Source organism: Oncorhynchus nerka, linkage group LG6 (assembly GCF_034236695.1).
Source record: "Oncorhynchus nerka isolate Pitt River linkage group LG6, Oner_Uvic_2.0, whole genome shotgun sequence".
NCBI lineage: Eukaryota > Metazoa > Chordata > Actinopteri > Salmoniformes > Salmonidae > Oncorhynchus > Oncorhynchus nerka.
In genome coordinates this window covers 1634914-1656710 of record NC_088401.1, presented here as the reverse complement: position 1 = coordinate 1656710, position 21797 = coordinate 1634914, and the positions used below count along the sequence as shown (strand labels likewise).

Sequence of the window (21797 nt, the reverse complement as noted above, 5' to 3'; positions counted from 1 at the left end):
TACATAATAACTACATAATAACTACATAATAACTAGATAATAACTACATAATAACTACACAACAACTCTACACAACAACTAGATAATAACTACAATAACTAGATAATAACTACACAATAACTACATAATAACTACACAATAACTACACAATAACTACACAATAACTAGATAATAACTACATAATAACTACATAATAACTAGGTAATAACTACACAACAACTAGATAATAACTACACAACAACTAGATAATAACTACATAATAACTACATAATAACTACACAATAACTACACAATAACTACATAATAACTAGATAATAACTAGATAATAACTACACAACAACTAGATAATAACTACACAATAACTAGATAATAACTACACAACAACTAGATAATAACTACATAATAACTAGATAATAACTACACAACAACTAGATAATAACTACATAATAACTACATAATAACTACATAATAACTACATAATAACTACATAACAACTAGATAATAACTACATAATAACTAGATAATAACTACATAACTAGATAATAACTACATAACTAGATAATAACTACATAACTAGATAATAACTACATAACTAGGTAATAACTACATAACTAGATAATAACTACATAACTAGATAATAACTACATAACAACTAGATAATAACTACACAATAACTAGATAATAACTACATAACTAGATAATAACTACACAATAACTACATAACTAGATAATAACTAGATAACTAGATAATAACTACATAACTAGATAATAACTACACAACAACTAGATAATAACTACATAACTAGATAATAACTACACAATAACTACATAATAACTAGGTAATAACTACACAATAACTACATAATAACTAGATAATAACTACATAATAACTACATAATAACTAGGTAATAACTACACAACAACTAGATAATAACTACACAACAACTAGATAATAACTACATAATAACTACATAATAACTACACAATAACTACACAATAACTACATAATAACTAGATAATAACTACACAATAACTACACAACAACTAGATAATAACTACACAACAACTAGATAATAACTACACAACAACTAGATAATAACTACATAATAACTACATAATAACTACACAACAACTAGATAATAACTACATAATAACTACATAATAACTACATAATAACTACATAATAACTACAGATAATAACTACATAATAACTACATAAGAACTAGATAATAACTAGATAATAACTACAGAACTAGAGAATAACTAGACAACAACTAGATAATAACTACATAATAACTACATAATAACTAGAGAACAACTAGATAATAACTACATAAGACATAATAACTACAGAATAACTAGATAATAACTAGAGAATAACTAGACAGATAACTAGATAATAACTACATAATAACTAGAGAATAACTACAGAATAACTACATAATAACTACATAATAACTAGATAATAACTAGATAATAACTACACAACAACTAGATAATAACTACATAATAACTAGATAATAACTAGGTAATAACTACAGAGATAATAAGACAGAATAACTAGATAATAACTACAGCAAGAACTACATAATAACTACAGAGACAACTAGGTAATAACTAGAGACAACAGAGATAATAACTACAGAACAACTAGATAATAACTACATAATAACTACATAATAACTAGAACTACATAATAAGACATAATAACTACACAACAACTAGATAATAACTACACAATAACTAGATAATAACTACATAATAACTACATAATAACTAGATAATAACTACATAATAACTACATAATAACTAGATAATAACTAGGTAATAACTACACAATAACTACATAATAACTACATAATAACTACACAACAACTAGATAATAACTACATAATAACTACACAACTCTCCCCCAGCAGGAAATAACCCAGCAGTAATAATGTGCAGTTAGATGTGTTTGTGACACCAGATGAACCATTTCTCTGTAGGGTCACTGTTCTGCACTGTAGGTGTATTCCATGTAATAACTACATAATAACCAGATAACTAGATAATAACTACACAACAACTACATATAGATAACAACATACTAACTAGATAATAACTACATGATAGTACCTAATAACTCAAACTGAGATAATCTTAAAAACTAGATAATAACTCATAACTAGATAATAACTAGGTATTTTTTAATAACTGGTAATAACTACATCACTAGATAATAACTGCTAATAACTGGTAATAACTGCAGAACTACATTCCATCTGTGTTGTAAAACTAGAAACATGTCTATAAACATTCTCTAGTCAGCTGTAAATGAGGGAAGGACAGAAACCTAACCTCATTCTTTGGTTCCTGTTCAGAGCAGCTGGTTTGAAGAGAGAGAGAGAGAGAGACAGATGAGCTCGAGCTCCTCTGACAGAGAGAGACAGAGAGAGACAGAGAGAGAGACAGAGAGAGAGAGCAGAGAGAGAGAATAGAGAGGTGTGATGTTGAGTAATATATGATATACAATAACAAATCCTCATTTGAATCAACGACAAACAACTATCTGCATTTTTGATCTGTTTTGATGACGAGAGTGAGAGAGAGAGCTGAAGAGAGCGAGACAGAGAGTCTGAATGAGAGGTCTCAGAATCATTCCAAATCAGAGAGAGAGTGGAGAGGCATTGTTTGGTCTTTGAGAGAGACATTGTAACATTGTAGTAGAGAGACAATATCATAGTAGAGTGACAAAATACTGTAATGTATTATATTCACTGCCCAACTGCTCTGTGAATGGAGACTGACAGCCGTCCTGGTCACCCTACCTCAGTAACTCTCTGTAACTGTACAGTACAGTGTCCCAGTGTCCCAGTGTCCCAATGTCCCAGTGTCCCAATGGGTGCTTAAAACAACTCTTGTTTGAGGACCGGGGTCTCCACAACTACTACTTTTGATACAACATACTATAGTTGATGATAGTACCTGTATCAAGGTGAGAGGATCTTAAAAGAGGAAGCTCCGGGGTATTTTTTTATTGGTCACCATCATAGTACATCTGCTATTGGACTGCAGAGATTCCATCTGTGTTGTAAACGTATAGCTATAAACATTCTCTAGTCAGCTGTAATGAGGAAGGACAGAGGACTTTGGTCTGAGACGCTGGTTTGAAGCAGTACGTAACGTGTGTCTTGTGATGAGCTCGACGCTCCTCTGACTGCGACAAGGAGAGACGACCAGCGGACTTCACTAAAGGTAAAGGCTAGATTGATAATAATGGTGTGATGTTGAGTAATATATGATATACAATAACAAATCCTCATTTGAATCAACGGACAAACAACTATCTGCATTTTTGATCTGTTTTGATGACGAAGTGTTTCACTCCACTGCTGAACTCTGCGAACTGTGTGTCTGAATGGTTTCACTCCACTGCTGAACTCTGCGAACTGTGTGTCTGAATGCGCCGGTCTCTTAATCATTCCAAATCAAGTAAAGTGGAGAGGCATTGTTTGGTCTTTGAGAGTTACATTGTAACATTGTAGTAGTAACAATATCATAGTAGAGTGACAAAATACTGTAATGTATTATATTCACTGCTCTGGTGAATGGAGACTGATTCCTTCACACTGCTCTGGTGAATGGAGACTGATTCCTTCACACTGCTCTGGTGAATGGAGACTGATTCCTTCACACTGCTCTGGTGAATGGAGACTGATTCCTTCACACTGCTCTGGTGAATGGAGACTGATTCCTTCACACTGCTCTGGTGTATGGAGACTGATTCCTTCACACTGCTCTGGTGAATGGAGACTGATTCCTCCACACTGCTCTGGTGAATGGAGACTGATTCCTTCACACTGCTCTGGTGAATGGAGACTGATTCCTTCACACTGCTCTGGTGAATGGACACTGATTCCTTCACACTGCTCTGGTGAATGGAGACTGATTCCTTCACACTGCTCTGGTGAATGGACACTGATTCCTTCACACTGCTCTGGTGAATGGAGACTGATTCCTTCACACTGCTCTGGTGAATGGAGACTGATTCCTTCACACTGCTCTGGTGAATGGAGACTGATGCCTCCACACTGCTCTGGTGAATGGAGACTGATTCCTTCACACTGCTCTGGTGAATGGAGACTGATTCTTCTCCTGTGAGACTCTGTCCTCAACAATGAGTGGTATCTATGACAGCTGACTCTTCCATGTCGATCAGGTGTTGAGGTTTGGTGTCCTGTGTTTTGAGAGGTGCTGTGACATCGTTAAGGGGTGCTGTGACATCATCATCGGCCATGGAGGGGAGGAGTGTTCTGAGGCGTGCCCAATCTCTACGGAGCGTCTCTATGGGTGACGGAGACAAGCCTGCCTGGGCGGAGGCGGGGTTTAGAGACAGGATGAAGTCCATCTCCGTGTCTCAGATGTTGACCAGGTGAGAGGAACCAGGACCAGAACCTTTACCATTTAACCACTAACTCAATTACAAGCTCCATAGGCACCAGGTTTTAAGTCAGTCAATTCAGGAAGTAAACTTACAATTCAATGAAAACATCCTTTTATTTTCAATGACTTCACAATAAACCGAAGGAGGAGAAACTATTCCTTTTATCACTTTCTGAATTGACTGACTGAAACGTAAATGGTCTCTGACCCAGCTTTTAGCACATGACCAGCTCCATAGGTACAGGGGACCAGCTGGCTTTTCTCAAATCCTAACCTTAACCATTAGGTGAGGGAAATGCAATACTGATGTATCAATGTCTGGGGTAAACTTCATCCCACAACGAATTGCTTGAGCATTGCAATGTCTGGGGTAAACTTCATCCCACACCGAATTGCGTGAGCATTGCAATGTCTGGGGTAAACTTCATCCCACACCGAATTGCGTGAGCATTGCAATGTCTGGGGTAAACTTCATCCCACACCGAATTGCTTGAGTCTGTTTTGGTGAATAAGCTTACAGAGTATTGATGAAGGATTTGTCTTGTTCACATAACAGATACCAAGCCAGCCCTTCAGCAGAGGTCCCTACCCTGAACCATGTGGAGCACAAGACTGAGGTAAAAGATAACAGATACCAAGCCAGCCCTTCAGCAGAGGTCCCTACCCTGAACCATGTGGAGCACAAGACTGAGGTAAAACATAACACCACATTTCATGTCATCAACTTCTGATTGTCGACTGTCTCAGGATGGACACTAAGCAGCACCTGTCTTCTTCTGATTCTTTCTCCAGCAGAGAACCAAGCATCAGACCTCCTTCTCAACCGTCCGTGATAAAACAAAGAGACAACTGGCAGAGAGAGCACAGGAGCGCAAGCTGGAGTCCCTGATGACAAACAATGGAGTGAGAGAGACGACCAGGATCAAGCCCAGTGTGTCAGAAGTGAGAGAGACGACCAGGATCCAGCCCAGTGTGTCAGAAGTGAGAGAGACAACCAGGATCCAGCCCAGTGTGTCAGAAGTGAGAGAGAAGACCCGTGGGTCGGCCAGCCTGTCAGGGGAGAAGTCCCAGAGGTCGACCAGTCTCTCCCGCAGTAAGTCCATGTCCAGTCTCCCTGGCCCCTCTCCCAGAGTCGACCCGGCCGGCAGTATCGGAGCCCTGAAGGCTCTCTTCGAGTCAAAGGTCACCAAGGAGAAGGTGAAGAGCATCATGGGAGCTGTAGGCCAAACACCATCACGTCCCAAGATGGCAGCTGCGGCCCCAGCCATCAACGGGTTGGTGGAGGAGAGAAAGGGCCCTATAGAGGAGAAAGCTGTACCTTCACCTGCACCTGCATCCCCGGCTAGAGAGGAGGTCATTACACAGGTGAGCCAAACAAATCAAAACAATCAAATCACATTTGATTTGTCACATGCCCCAAATACAACAGGTGTAGACAGTTACATGAAATGCTTACTTACGAGCCCTTTCCAAACAATGCAGAGTTAGAAAGTAAGACAAGAAAATAAAGGAAATAGTAACAAAATAACAATAACATGGCTACATACAGGAAGTACCAGGTAATAACATGGCTACATACAGGAAGTACCAGGTAATAACATGGCTATATACAGGAAGTACCAGGTAATAACATGGCTATATACAGGAAGTACCAGGTAATAACATGGCTATATACAGGAAGTACCAGGTAATAACATGGCTACATACAGGAAGTACCAGGTAATAACATGGCTATATACAGGAAGTACCAGGTAATAACATGGCTATATACAGGAAGTACCAGGTAATAACATGGCTATATACAGGAAGTACCAGGTAATAACATGGCTATATACAGGAAGTACCAGGTAATAACATGGCTACATACAGGAAGTACCAGGTAATAACATGGCTATATACAGGAAGTACCAGGTAATAACATGGCTATATACAGGAAGTACCAGGTAATAACATGGCTATATACAGGGAGTACCAGGTAATAACATGGCTATATACAGGGAGTACCAGGTAATAACATGGCTATATACAGGGAGTACCAGGTAATAACATGGCTATATACAGGGAGTACCAGGTAATAACATGGCTATATACAGGGACAACCAGGTAATAACATGGTTATATACAGGGAGGTAATAACATGGCTATATACAGGGAGTATCAGGTAATAACATGGCTATATACAGGGAGTACCAGGTAATAACATGGCTATATACAGGGAGGTAATAACATGGTTATATACAGGGAGGTAATAACATGGTTATATACAGGAAGTACCAGGTAATAACATGGTTATATACAGGAAGTACCAGGTAATAACATGGCTATATACAGGGAGTACCAGGTAATAACATGGTTATATACAGGGAGTACCAGGTAATAACATGGTTATATACAGGGAGGTAATAACATGGCTATAGTAGGGTAGGTAGTAGGGTAGGTAATATAATGTAGGTAGGGGTAAAGGATAGATAATAGACAGTAACAGCAGTGTTGGTAGTAGGGTAGGTAATATAATGTAGGTAGGGGTAAAGGATAGATAATAGACAGTAACAGCAGTGTTGGTAGTAGGGTAGGTAATATAATGTAGGTAGAGGTAAAGTGACTAGACAATCAGGATAGATATAGACAGTAGCAGCAGTGTTGGTAGTAGGGTAGGTAATATAATGTAGGTAGGGGTAAAGTAACTAGACAATCAGGATAGATAATAAACAGAGGCCTGAATCCAATCGAGAATCTGTGGAAAGAACTGAAAACTGCTGTTCACAAATACTCTCCATCCAACCTCACTGAGCTCGAGCTGTTTTGCAAGGAGGAATGGGAAAACATTTCAGTCTCTCGATGTGCAAAACTGATAGAGACATACCCCAAGCGACTTACAGCTGTAATCGCAGCAAAAGGTGGCGCTACAAAGTATTAACTTAAGGGGGCTGAATCATTTTGCACGCCCAATTTTTCAGTTTTTGATTTGTTAAAAAAGTTTGAAATATCCAATAAATGTCGTTCCACTTCATGATTGTGTCCCACTTCTTGTTGATTCTTCACAAAAAAATACAGTTTTATATCTTTATGTTTGAAGCCTGAAATGTGGCAAAAGGTCGCAAAGTTCAAGGGGGCCGAATACTTTCGCAAGGCACTGTAAACTAAAGGAAAAATAGTAACAATAAAATAGCAAAAATGAGGCTATATACAAGTTGTCCACTCAATCAAAGGATCAGAGAAGGAATCTAGTACTGAAAGCATACGTTACAGCTAGCTAGCAAGCACTGGGTGTACAATGAAAAAAAATGCCATGGCACTAGCATATTTTCTGCCATGGTAGTGACCCAAAAACATGATTAAAAAAAATTGTACTAGCTAACCGTGGTGCAAAAATGAACCATGGTGGTCCATTAAAAACAACATGATTTGGTACTAGCATCATGTACTACTAGACCATGTCTGTGTCCCACCGTTAACTATGAGTTAATAGGGTACACTACACTACTAGACCATGTCTGTGTCTCACCGTTAACTATGAGTTAATAGGGTACACTACACTACTAGACCATGTCTGTGTCTCACCGTTAACTATGAGTTAATAGGGTACACTACACTACTAGACCATGTCTGTGTCTCACCGTTAACTATGAGTTAATAGGGTACACTACACTACTAGACCATGTCTGTGTCCCATCGTTAACTATGAGTTAATAGGGTACACTACACTACTAGACCATGTCTGTGTCCCACCGTTAACTATGAGTTAATAGGGTACACTACATTTACATTTACATTTAAGTCATTTAGCAGACGCTCTTATCCAGAGCGACTTACAAATTGGTGCGTTCACCTTATGACATCCAGTGGAACAGCCACTTTACAATAGTGCATCTAAATCTTTTAAGGGGGGTGAGAAGGATTACTTTATCCTATCCTAGGTATTCCTTAAAGAGGTGGGGTTTCAGGTGTCTCCGGAAGGTGGTGATTGACTCCGCTGTCCTGGCGTCGTGAGGGAGTTTGTTCCACCATTGGGGGGCCAGAGCAGCGAACAGTTTTGACTGGGCTGAGCGGGAACTGTACTTCCTCAGTGGTAGGGAGGCGAGCAGGCCAGAGGTGGATGAACGCAGTGCCCTTGTTTGGGTGTAGGGCCTGATCAGAGCCTGGAGGTACTGAGGTGCCGTTCCCCTCACAGCTCCGTGAGGCAAGCACCATGGTCTTGTAGCGGATGCGAGCTTCAACTGAAAGCCAGTGGAGGGAGCGGAGGAGCGGGGTGACGTGAGAGAACTTGGGAAGGTTGAACACCAGACGGGCTGCGGCGTTCTGGATGAGTTGTAGGGGTTTAATGGCACAGGCAGGGAGCCCAGCCAACAGCGAGTTGCAGTAATCCAGACGGGAGATGACAAGTGCCTGGATTAGGACCTGCGCCGCTTCCTGTGTGAGGCAGGGTCGTACTCTGTGGATGTTGTAGAGCATGAACCTACAGGAACGGGCCACCGCCTTGATGTTAGTTGAGAACGACAGGGTGTTGTCCAGGATCACGCCAAGGTTCTTAGCGCTCTGGGAGGAGGACACAATGGAGTTGTCAACCGTGATTACATTACATTTAAGTCATTTAGCAGACGCTCTTATCCAGAGCGACTTACAAATTGGTGCATTCACCTTATGACCTCCAGTGGAACAGTAGTGCATCTAAATCTTTTCAGGGGGAGGGGGGGTGTTAACGGTGAGACTGTGTCCCACCGTTTGTCAGGTAAAGTGACCAAAAACATAGTAATTTATGGTATTTATCCATGCAACATGGACTACTAGCTCTGCAATGGCGTAGGCCTCGTACCCTCTCAAACACCTTTAACTCTTAGAGAAAAACCACAACAGACATGGTCTAGTAGTGTAGTGTACCCTATTAACTCATAGTTAACGGTGAGACACAGACATGGTCTAGTAGTGTAGTGTACCCTATTAACTCATAGTTAACGGTGAGACACAGACATGGTCTAGTAGTGTAGTGTACCCTATTAACTCATAGTTAACGGTGGGACACAGACATGGTCTAGTAGTTGTACCTATTAACTCATAGTTAACGGTGGGACACAGACATGGTCTAGTAGTGTAGTGTACCCTATTAACTCATAGTTAACGGTGGGACACAGACATGGTCTAGTAGTGTAGTGTACCCTATTAACTCATAGTTAACGGTGAGACACAGACATGGTCTAGTAGTGTAGTGTACCCTATTAACTCATAGTTAACGGTGAGACACAGACATGGTCTAGTAGTGTAGTGTACCCTATTAACTCATAGTTAACGGTGGGACACAGACATGGTCTAGTAGTGTAGTGTACCCTATTAACTCATAGTTAACGGTGAGACACAGACATGGTCTAGTAGTGTAGTGTACCCTATTAACTCATAGTTAACGGTGAGACACAGACATGGTCTAGTAGTGTAGTGTACCCTATTAACTCATAGTTAAACACAGACATGGTCTAGTAGTGTACTGTACCCTATTAACTCATAGTTAACGGTGAGACACAGACATGGTCTAGTAGTGTACCCACCCTATTAACTCATAGTTAACGGTGAACACAGACATGGTCTAGTAGTGTAGTACCCTATTAACTCATAGTTAACGATGGGACACAGACATGGTCTAGTAGTGTACCCTATTAACTCATAGTTAACGGTGAGACACAGACATGGTCTAGTAGTGTAGTGTACCCTATTAACTCATAGTTAACGGTGAGACACAGACATGGTCTAGTAGTGTAGTGTACCCTATTAACTCATAGTTAACGATGGGACACAGACATGGTCTAGTAGTGTAGTGTACCCTATTAACTCATAGTTAACGGTGAGACACAGACATGGTCTAGTAGTGTAGTGTACCCTATTAACTCATAGTTAACGGTGAGACACAGACATGGTCTAGTAGTGTAGTGTACCCTATTAACTCATAGTTAACGGTGGGACACAGACATGGTCTAGTAGTGTAGTGTACCCTATTAACTCATAGTTAACGATGGGACACAGACATGGTCTAGTAGTGTAGTGTACCCTATTAACTCATAGTTAACGGTGGGACACAGACATGGTCTAGAAGTGTAGTGTACCCTATTAACTCATAGTTAACGGTGAGACACAGACATGGTCTAGTAGTGTACCCTATTAACTCATAGTTAACGGTGAGACACAGACATGGTCTAGTAGTGTAGTGTACCCTATTAACTCATAGTTAACGGTGAGACACAGACATGGTCTAGTAGTGTAGTGTACCCTATTAACTCATAGTTAACGGTGGGACACAGACATGGTCTAGTAGTGTAGTGTATCCTATTAACTCATAGTTAACGGTGAGACACAGACATGGTCTAGTAGTGTACCCTATTAACTCATAGTTAACGGTGGGACACAGACATGGTCTAGTAGTGTACCCTATTAACTCATAGTTAACGGTGAGACACAGACATGGTCTAGTAGTGTAGTGTACCCTATTAACTCATAGTTAACGGTGAGACACAGACATGGTCTAGTAGTGTAGTTTATTAACTCATAGTTAACGGTGAGACACAGACATGGTCTAGTAGTGTAGTGTACCCTATTAACTCATAGTTAACGGTGAGACACAGACATGGTCTAGTAGTGTAGTGTACCCTATTAACTCATAGTTAACGGTGGGACACAGACATGGTCTAGTAGTGTAGTGTACCCTATTAACTCATAGTTAACGGTGGGACACAGACATGGTCTAGTAGTGTAGTGTACCCTATTAACTCATAGTTAACGGTGAGACACAGACATGGTCTAGTAGTGTAGTGTACCCTATTAACTCATAGTTAACGGTGGGACACAGACATGGTCTAGTAGTGTACCCTATTAACTCATAGTTAACGGTGGGACACAGACATGGTCTAGTAGTGTAGTGTACCCTATTAACTCATAGTTAACGGTGAGACACAGACATGGTCTAGTAGTGTAGTGTACCCTATTAACTCATAGTTAACGGTGAGACACAGACATGGTCTAGTAGTGTACCCTATTAACTCATAGTTAACGGTGAGACACAGACATGGTCTAGTAGTGTAGTGTACCCTATTAACTCATAGTTAACGATGGGACACAGACATGGTCTAGTAGTGTAGTGTACCCTATTAACTCATAGTTAACGGTGAGACACAGACATGGTCTAGTAGTGTAGTGTACCCTATTAACTCATAGTTAACGGTGAGACACAGACATGGTCTAGTAGTGTAGTGTACCCTATTAACTCATAGTTAACGGTGAGACACAGACATGGTCTAGTAGTGTAGTGTACCCTATTAACTCATAGTTAACGGTGAGACACAGACATGGTCTAGTAGTGTAGTGTACCCTATTAACTCATAGTTAACGGTGAGACACAGACATGGTCTAGTAGTGTAGTGTACCCTATTAACTCATAGTTAACGGTGAGACACAGACATGGTCTAGTAGTGTAGTGTACCCTATTAACTCATAGTTAACGGTGAGACACAGACATGGTCTAGTAGTGTAGTGTACCCTATTAACTCATAGTTAACGGTGAGACACAGACATGGTCTAGTAGTGTACCCTATTAACTCATAGTTAACGGTGAGACACAGACATGGTCTAGTAGTGTAGTGTACTATTAACTCATAGTTAACGGTGAGACACAGACATGGTCTAGTAGTGTAGTGTACCCTATTAACTCATAGTTAACGGTGGGACACAGACATGGTCTAGTAGTGTAGTGTACCCTATTAACTCATAGTTAACGGTGAGACACAGACATGGTCTAGTAGTGTAGTGTACCCTATTAACTCATAGTTAACGGTGAGACACAGACATGGTCTAGTAGTGTACCCTATTAACTCATAGTTAACGGTGAGACACAGACATGGTCTAGTAGTGTAGTGTACCCTATTAACTCATAGTTAACGATGGGACACAGACATGGTCTAGTAGTGTAGTGTACCCTATTAACTCATAGTTAACGGTGAGACACAGACATGGTCTAGTAGTGTAGTGTACCCTATTAACTCATAGTTAACGGTGAGACACAGACATGGTCTAGTAGTGTAGTGTACCCTATTAACTCATAGTTAACGGTGAGACACAGACATGGTCTAGTAGTGTAGTGTACCCTATTAACTCATAGTTAACGGTGAGACACAGACATGGTCTAGTAGTGTAGTGTACCCTATTAACTCATAGTTAACGGTGAGACACAGACATGGTCTAGTAGTGTAGTGTACCCTATTAACTCATAGTTAACGGTGAGACACAGACATGGTCTAGTAGTGTAGTGTACCCTATTAACTCATAGTTAACGGTGAGACACAGACATGGTCTAGTAGTGTACCCTATTAAACCTTGGGACCTGGATAGGGTATGGTGAGAAGAATGAAGGGAGTCTGAAATCTTGAAGATTTAAAAAACGTTTATCAGGTGCTTCTCTCTTCAATGCAGTTTTCAGTTGTCTCTCTCTAAATCAACTGACTTGGCTACTCATTTACAATTGTAAATAACCAACGTACCAAAACACAATGAGTAAAAAGGTATTCATTATCATCTTATCACATAGATACATTTTCATCATGTAAATTCTCAACATCCCTAAAACAGTTAGTTATAATGTTTACACCGTGTGGACGTTCCTTGGTCCTGTCGCCATGACTACAACAGGCTAGCTTGACTGGAGCTAACTCTAGCTGATGTTAGCTTCTATGCTAACAGACTTTTACATTAAAACGTCAAAAAAAAAAAATATATATATATATATATATATATATATATCATTACACTCCACTTAACTTGGTGTCTCCTATCCTCTGCTTTATAACTCGCTCGCCGTGATGATGACGTTTAAAATTCAGTTGGCTCTCGTTCGACTGACTCACTGACTAGGCAGGTTAGTGTGAGAGTGAGAGTGAGTGAACCACTAGAGCGAAACAAAGGCAACACCCCTCGACTATAAATACTGTAAATGATTACAATTACAACATGCCAGAGATTAGGCTGGCATATATCTGACATTCTCCCACATATAATTAAGCAATAAGACACGAGGGGGTGTGGTGTATGGCCTATATACCGCGGCTTCTAATGCACGACACAACACGGAGTGCCTGGATACAGCCCTTACCGTGGTAATATTGGCCATCTACCACAAACCCCAGAGGTGCCTTATTGCCGTTATAAACTGGTTACCAATGTAATTAGAGCAGTAAAAATAAAAGTTTAATCATACCCGTGGTCTACGGTCTGATATACCAATCAGCATTCAGGGCTGGAACCACACGGTTTATAATGTGTGGTGGTTCATTTCTTTACTATCAAATGAGGAGAGATGGGGACCAATGGGGAGAGATGGGGACCAATGGGGAGAGATGGGGACCAATGGGGAAAGATGGGGACCAATGGGGAGAGATGGGGACCAATGGGGAGAGATGGGGACCAATGGGGAGAGATGGGGACCAATGGGGAGAGATGGGGACCAATGGGGAGAGATGGGGACCAATGGGGAGAGATGGGGACCAATGGGGACCACCAGTATAACTGCTGAAATGCTTTCTGACTCTACACTGTACTGCATGATTGTAGCGTGTTTATTATCGCGTTAGTTCTCAAAGCTATGTTGACTATGACGGTAGCTAACTAATATGGTGACAACGATGTAGGCTGTGTGTGTAGCAGTTAGTGGTTATGGTATGAAGGTTTGGCCTGAAAAGGTGTTTTTCGCCTGGCAGCTCTTGTGTTGTGCAATGATGTTCACAAGTATAGGGAAAAGATGAGAGATAGATGCGTAGATGCCAGAAGGAATTATACAATGAGCAAAGGGATCATGTATGTGGCTGCTAAGAAACGGAGCTGTGTTTGCGTGTGATCAGGGGTGTATTCATTCCGCGGATTCTGTTGAAAAACATTTCTCAAATGGAAACAAACGGAACCTAACGGGGATAAACATACCTGCATTTGTCCAATAGAAACTCTCGTTTGCGACTTGGATGAATGATAACACCCTAGATCAACTAGATGCAAGGCGGTATTGAATGTGTCACCTTGATTACTAACATTTTTCTCTCGACCTGTGCACATAGGCTAGGTTGTAGCAACCTCTTGATGGTTATACAGAAAATGTGAGTATCATGTAGTAGCCTAAACCTATCGATGTTACATTGAGCTGGGTGAATAGAATATGAATGACAGTCATCCAATATACTGTAATAGAAATAAGGCCATGCTCATTAAAAAAAATTCTCGTCCTCCCTGATCTTAAATGGCACGGGCCGCCACTGGTCTACAGGTGAGTGGAGGTTAGCCAATCTAAAGGTGCGTGTGTATTGATTAATCACTTTACTGGGTTAATTTGGCTAGCAGAGGACAGTGTCCATGGTATTATTCCAGTTACCATGGTATTATTCCAGTTATCATGGTATTATTCCAGTAACCATGGTATTATTCTAGTAATCATGGTATTATTCCAGTTACCATGGTATTATTCTAGTAATCATGGTATTATTCCAGTTACCATGGTATTATTCCAGTAACCATGGTATTATTCCAGTAACCATGATACTGTTCTACTGCTAATATACCGTATCATGTCTGGTGGTTAGCAGTGACATCATACAAACTTTGTCGTGTCTGTCCCCCGAGGTTGGGAGAACGACGCGCTCAGAGAGGAGAAAGACCATCAGTGGTATCAACCTGGAAAAGATATCTACAGCATCTCAGGATGGTGAGTAACTACAGAACTGTCCTAGTCATCATATCACGTGATTACATTTCATCAGCAATGTACAGCAATGTATATATCTCACTCATGTCATACAGACCCCCCACAACAGTCAACCTACTGTATCTACACTATATATACACAAAAGTATGTGGACACCCCTTCAAATGACTGGATTCGTCTTTATCAGCCACACCCGTTGCTGACAGGTGTATAACATCGAGCACACAGCCATGCAATCTCCATAGACAAACACTGGCAGGAGAATGGACTTACTGAAGAGCTCAGACTTTCAACGTGGCACCGTCATAGGATGCCACCTTTCCAACAAGTCAGTTCGTCAAATTTCTGCCCTGCTAGAGCTGCCCCAGTCAACTGTATGTGCTGCTATTGTGAAGTGGAAAAGTCTTTGAGCAACAACGGCTCAGCCGCGAAGTGGTAGGCCACACAAGCACACAGAGTGGGACCGCCGAGTACTGAAGCACATCGAGCATAAAAATCATGTCCTCGGTTGCAACACTCACTACAGAGTTCCAAACTGCTTCTGGATGCAACTTCAACACAAGAACTCTTCGTCGGGAGCTTCATGAAATGAGTTTCCATGGCCGAGCAGGCTCACACAAGCCTAAGATCACCATACACAATGCCAAGTGTCAGCTGGAGTGGTGTAAAGCTCACCGCCATTGGACTCTGGAGCAGTGGAAACACGTTCTCTGGAGTGATGAATCACGCTTCACCATGTGGCAGTCCAACGGACAAATCTGGGTTTGGTGGATGCCAGGAGAACGCTACCTGCCCAAATGCATAGTGCCAACTGTAAAGTTTGGTGGAGGAGGAATAATGGTCTGGAGCTGTTTTTCATGGTTTGGACCCCTTAGTTCCAGTGAAGGAAAATCAATGCTACAGCATACAATGACATTCTAGACGATTCTGTGTGTTGTGGTAACATTCTGGAGAAGGCCCTGTCCTGTTTCAGCATGACAATGCCCCCGTGCACAAAGCGATGTCCATACAGAAATGTTTTGTTGAGATCGGTGTGGAGGAACTTGACTGGCTTGCACAGAGCCCTGACCTCAACCCCATCGAACACCTTTGTGCCTAGAAACCTATGTGATAATGGCTGAACCAAAGGGTAAACACTGCCTAGAAACCTATGTGATACTGTCTGAACCAAAGGATAAACACTGCCTAGAAACCTATGTGATACTGTCTGAACCAAAGGATAAAACACTGCCTAGAAACCTATGTGATACTGTCTGAACCAAAGGGTAAACACTGTCTAGAAACCTATGTGATACTGGCTGAACCAAAGGATAAACACGGCCTAGAAACCTGATACTGTCTGAACCAAAGGATAAAACACTGCCTAGAAACCTATGTGATACTGTCTGAACCAAAGGATAAACACGGCCTAGAAACCTATGTGATACTGGCTGAACCAAAGGATAAACACTGCCTAGAAACCTATGTGATACTGTCTGAACCAAAGGGTATAAAACACTGATACTGGCTAGAAAACCTAGAAACCTGATACTGTCTGAACCAAAGGATAAAACACTGCCTAGAAACCTATGTGATACTGTCTGAACCAAAGGATAAACACTGCCTAGAAACCTATGTGATACTGTCTGAACCAAAGGATAAAACACTGCCTAGAAACCTATGTGATACTGTCTGAACCAAAGGATAAAACACTGCCTAGAAACCTATGATACTGTCTGAACCAAAGGATAAAACACTGCCTAGAAACCTATGTGATACTGTCTGAACCAAAGGATAAAACACGGCCTAGAAACCTATGTGATACTGGCTGAACCAAAGGGTAAAACACGGTCTAGAAACCTATGGATACTGTCTGAACCAGGATAAAACACTCCCCTCTCTCCCTCCCTCCCTCCCCTCCCTGAACCAAAGGATAAAACACTCCCTAGAAACCTCTCTGTGATACTGTCTGAACCAAAGGATAAAACACGGCCTCCTATGTGATACTGGCCCAAAGGGTCACGGTCCCCTCCCTCCCCTCCTCCCTCCCTCCCTCCCTCCCTCCCTCCCTCTCTCCCTCCCTCTCTCCCTCTCCCTCTCTCCCTCCCTCCCTCCCTCCCTCCCTCCCTCCCTCCCTCCCTCCCTCCCTCCCTCCCTCCCTCCCTCCCTCTCTCCCTCCCTCTCCCCTCCCTCCCTCCCTCTCTCCCTCTCTCCTCTCCCTCCCTCCCTCCCTCTCTCTCTCTCTCTTCTCCTATTGGTCTTTATTCCATGTTAATGACGCGGGCTGTAACTCTTCAAGACACTCTAGCATCAAATCTCATGTTATTGGTCCCATACACATGGTTAGCAGATGTTAATGGTCACATACACATGGTTAGTAGATGTTAATGGTCACATACACATGGTCAGCAGATGTTATTGGTCACATGGTTAGCAGATGTTATTGGTCACATACACATGGTCAGCAGATGTTATTGGTCACATACACATGGTCAGCAGATGTTATTGGTCACATGGTTAGCAGATGTTATTGGTCACATACACATGGTCAGCAGATGTTATTGGTCACATACACATGGTTAGCAGATGTTATTGGTCACATACACATGGTCAGCAGATGTTATTGGTCACATGGATAGCAGATGTTATTGGTCACATACACATGGTTAGTAGATGTTATTGGTCACATACACATGGTTACCAGATGTTATTTGTCACATACACATGGTCAGCAGATGTTAATGGTCACATACCAATTTGTAAGTCGCTCTGGATAAGAGCGTCTGCTAAATGACTTAAATGTAAATGTACACATGGTTAGCAGATGTTATTGGTCACATACACATGGTTAGCAGATGTTAATGGTCACATGGTTAGCAGATGTTATTGGTCACATACACATGGTTAGCAGATGTTAATGGTCACATGGTTAGCAGATGTTATTGGTCACATACACATGGTCAGCAGATGTTAATGGTCACATACACATGGTTAGTAGATGTTATTGGTCACATACACATGGTTAGCAGATGTTATTGGTCACATACACATGGTTAGCAGATGTTATTGGTCACATACACATGGTTAGCAGATGTTATTGGTCACATACACATGGTTAGCAGATGTTATTGGTCACATACACATGGTCAGCAGATGTTATTGGTCACATACACATGGTCAGCAGATGTTAATGGTCACATACACATGGTTAGTAGATGTTATTGGTCACATACACATGGTTAGCAGATGTTATTGGTCACATACACATGGTTAGCAGATGTTAATAGTCACATGGTTAGCAGATGTTATTGGTCACATACACATGGTTAGCAGATGTTATTGGTCACATACACATGGTTAGCAGATGTTATTGGTCACATACACATGGTTAGCAGATGTTATTGGTCACATACACATGGTTAGCAGATGTTATTGGTTAAATACACATGGTTAGCAGATGTTATTGGTCACATACACATGGTTAGCAGATGTTATTGGTCACATACACATGGTTAGCAGATGTTATTGGTCACATACACATGGTTAGCAGATGTTATTGGTCACATACACATGGTTAGCAGATGTTATTGGTCACATACACATGGTTAGCAGATGTTATTGGTCACATACACATGGTTAGCAGATGTTATTGGTCACATACACATGGTTAGCAGATGTCATTGGTCACATACACATGGTTAGCAGATGTTATTGGTCACATACACATGGTTAGCAGATGTTATTGGTCACATACACATGGTTAGCAGATGTTATTGGTCACATACACATGGTTAGCAGATGTTATTGGTCACATACACATGGTTAGCAGATGTTATTGGTCACATACACATGGTTAGCAGATGTTATTGGTCACATACACATGGTTAGCAGATGTTATTGGTCACATACACATGGTTAGCAGATGTTATTGGTCACATACACATGGTTAGCAGATGTTATTGGTCACATACACATGGTTAGCAGATGTTATTGGTCACATACACATGGTTAGCAGATGTTATTGGTCACATACACATGGTTAGCAGATGTTATTGGTCACATACACATGGTTAGCAGATGTTATTGGTCACATATACATGGTTAGCAGATGTTATTGGTCACATACACATGGTTAGCAGATGTTATTGGTCACATACACATGGTTAGCAGATGTTATTGGTCACATACACATGGTTAGCAGATGTTATTGGTCACATACACATGGTTAGCAGATGTTATTGGTCACATACACATGGTTAGCAGATGTTATTGGTCACATACACATGGTTAGCAGATGTCATTGGTCACATACACATGGTTAGCAGATGTTATTGGTCACATACACATGGTTAGCAGATGTTATTGGTCACATACACATGGTTAGCAGATGTTATTGGTCACATACACATGGTTAGCAGATGTTATTGGTCACATACACATGGTTAGCAGATGTTATTGGTCACATACACATGGTTAGCAGATGTTATTGGTCACATACACATGGTTAGTAGATGTTATTGGTTACATACACATGGTTAGCAGATGTTATTGGTCACATACACATGGTTAGCAGATATTATTGGTCACATACACATGGTTAGTAGATGTTATTGGTCACATACACATGGTTAGCAGATGTTATTGGTCACATACACATGGTTAGCAGATGTTATTGGTCACATGGTTAGCAGATGTTATTGGTTACATACACATGGTTAGCAGATGTTATTGGTCACATACACATGGTTAGCAGATGTCAATGAGACTGTTGAGAAATGCTTGTGCTTCTAGTTCCGACCATGCAGTAATATCTAACAAGTATTCTAACAATTTCAGAACAACTACCTAATACACACAAATACCTACAAGTGTAAAGGAATGAATAGAATATGTACATATAAATATATGGATGAGCGATGGCTGTGCGGCATTAGGCAAGATGCAGTAGATGGTATAGAGTAGAGTATATACAGTGGGGCAAAAAAGTATTTAGTCAGCCACCAATTGTGCAAGTTCTCCCACTTAAAAAGATGAGAGAGGCCTGTAATTTTCATCACAGGTACACTTCAACTATGACAGACAAAATGAGAAAAAAAAATCAGAAAATCACATTGTAGGATTTTTAATGAATTTATTTGCAAATTATGGTGGAAAATAACTACTTGGTTGATTTTTTTTGATTTTCCCATGATGTCAAGCAAAGAGACACTGCGTTTGAAGGTAGTCCTTGAAATACATCCACAGGTACACCTCCAATTGACTCAAATGATGTCAATTAGCCTATCAGAATCTTCTAAAGCCATGACATCATTTTCTGGAATTTTACAAGCTGTTTAAAGACACAGTCAACTTAGTGCATGTAAACTTCTGACCCTCTGGAATTGTGATACAGTGAATTAGAAGTGAAATAAGCTGTCTGTAAACAATTGTTTGTATCATGCACAAAGTAGTTGTCCTAACCGACTTACCAAAACTATAGTTTGTTAAAACAAGAAATTTGTGGAGTGGTTGAAAAACTAGTTTTATGGACTCCAACCTAAGTGTATGTAAACTTCCAACTTCAACTGTAGGTATTCCTCTTGTTCAGCTGTGTCAGTGGCACTATATTGTCGTCAAAGCGAGCAAAGAAGTTGTTTAATTTGTCTGGGAGCAAGACGTCGATGTCCGCGACTTGGCTGGATTTCTTTTTGTAATCTGTGATTAACTGTAGTCCCTGCCAAGTACGTCTCATGTTTGAGACGTTGAATTGCGACTCTACTTTGTCTCTATACTGATGCTTTGTTTGTTTGATTGCCTTGTGGAGGGAATAGCTGCACTGTTTGTATTCTGTCATGTTTCCGTTCGCCTGGCCATAATTAAAAGCGGTGGTTCGTGCTTTCAGTTTTGCGCGAATGCTGCCATTAATCCACAGTGTCTGATTTCAAATATGCTTTACAGCAAAAGCACCATAAACGACTATGTTAGGTCACCACCAAGCCACAGAAAAACACAGCCATTTTCAAGCCAAAGATAGCGATCACAAAAAGCACAAATATAGATCAAATGAATCACTAACCTTTGATGATCTTCATCAGATGACACTCATAGGACTTCATGTTACACAATACATGTATGTTTTGTTTGATAAACGCTCGTTCTGGTCAGCGTCGGACAAAACCTTCAAAAGGTTATATTACAGGTCGAAGAAACATTTCAGACTAAGTACAGAATCAATCATTAGGATGTTTTTAACATATATCTTTAATAAAGTTCCAACCGGAGTATTCTTTTGTGTCTTGAGGAGCAACGGAACGCAAGTGGAAATCATGAGGAATGCGCGTGACCAGAAAATGGCTGACTGCCAGACACCTGATTCATTCTGCTGTTATTCAGTCCCACAACACAGTAGAAGCCTCATTCAAATATTTATAGATGGTTGACATCTAGTGGAAGCCCTAGGAAGTGAAACTTCATTAATATCTCAAGTGGAGTTCAATGAGAACTGTGTTGAATACATACCAGCCTCAGATTTCTCACTTCCTTTTTTGATTTCTCCTCAGGTTTTTGCCTGCCATATGAGTTCTGTTATACTCACAGACATCATTCAAACAGTTTTAGAAACTTCAGATTGTTTTCTATCCAATCCTAATAATAATATGCATATATTAGCAACTGAGACTGAGGAGCAGGCCGTTTA

At 40.7% G+C, this 21797-nt stretch overlaps 1 protein-coding gene across 3 annotated transcripts in view; it reads left to right on the top strand.

Moving 5' to 3' along the window:
• The first annotated feature begins 3128 nt into the window (after positions 1-3128).
• Positions 3129-21797, top strand: part of LOC115131009 (LIM domain and actin-binding protein 1-like) — a 42500-nt gene continuing 23831 nt past the window's right edge. Inside the window, exons 1-5 of one of the 3 annotated variants that reach the window (XM_065019209.1) lie at positions 3129-3237; positions 4232-4414; positions 4982-5117; positions 5221-5790; positions 15061-15142. In XM_065019209.1, coding sequence (XP_064875281.1) covers positions 4278-4414; positions 4982-5117; positions 5221-5790; positions 15061-15142 — 925 coding nt within the window. In that variant the 5' untranslated portion in view covers positions 3129-3237; positions 4232-4277. Of the gene's footprint in view, positions 3238-4201; positions 4415-4981; positions 5118-5217; positions 5791-15060; positions 15143-21797 lie in introns of all 3 variants that reach the window. The other 2 variants (XM_065019207.1, XM_065019208.1) reach the window with 2 other exon arrangements.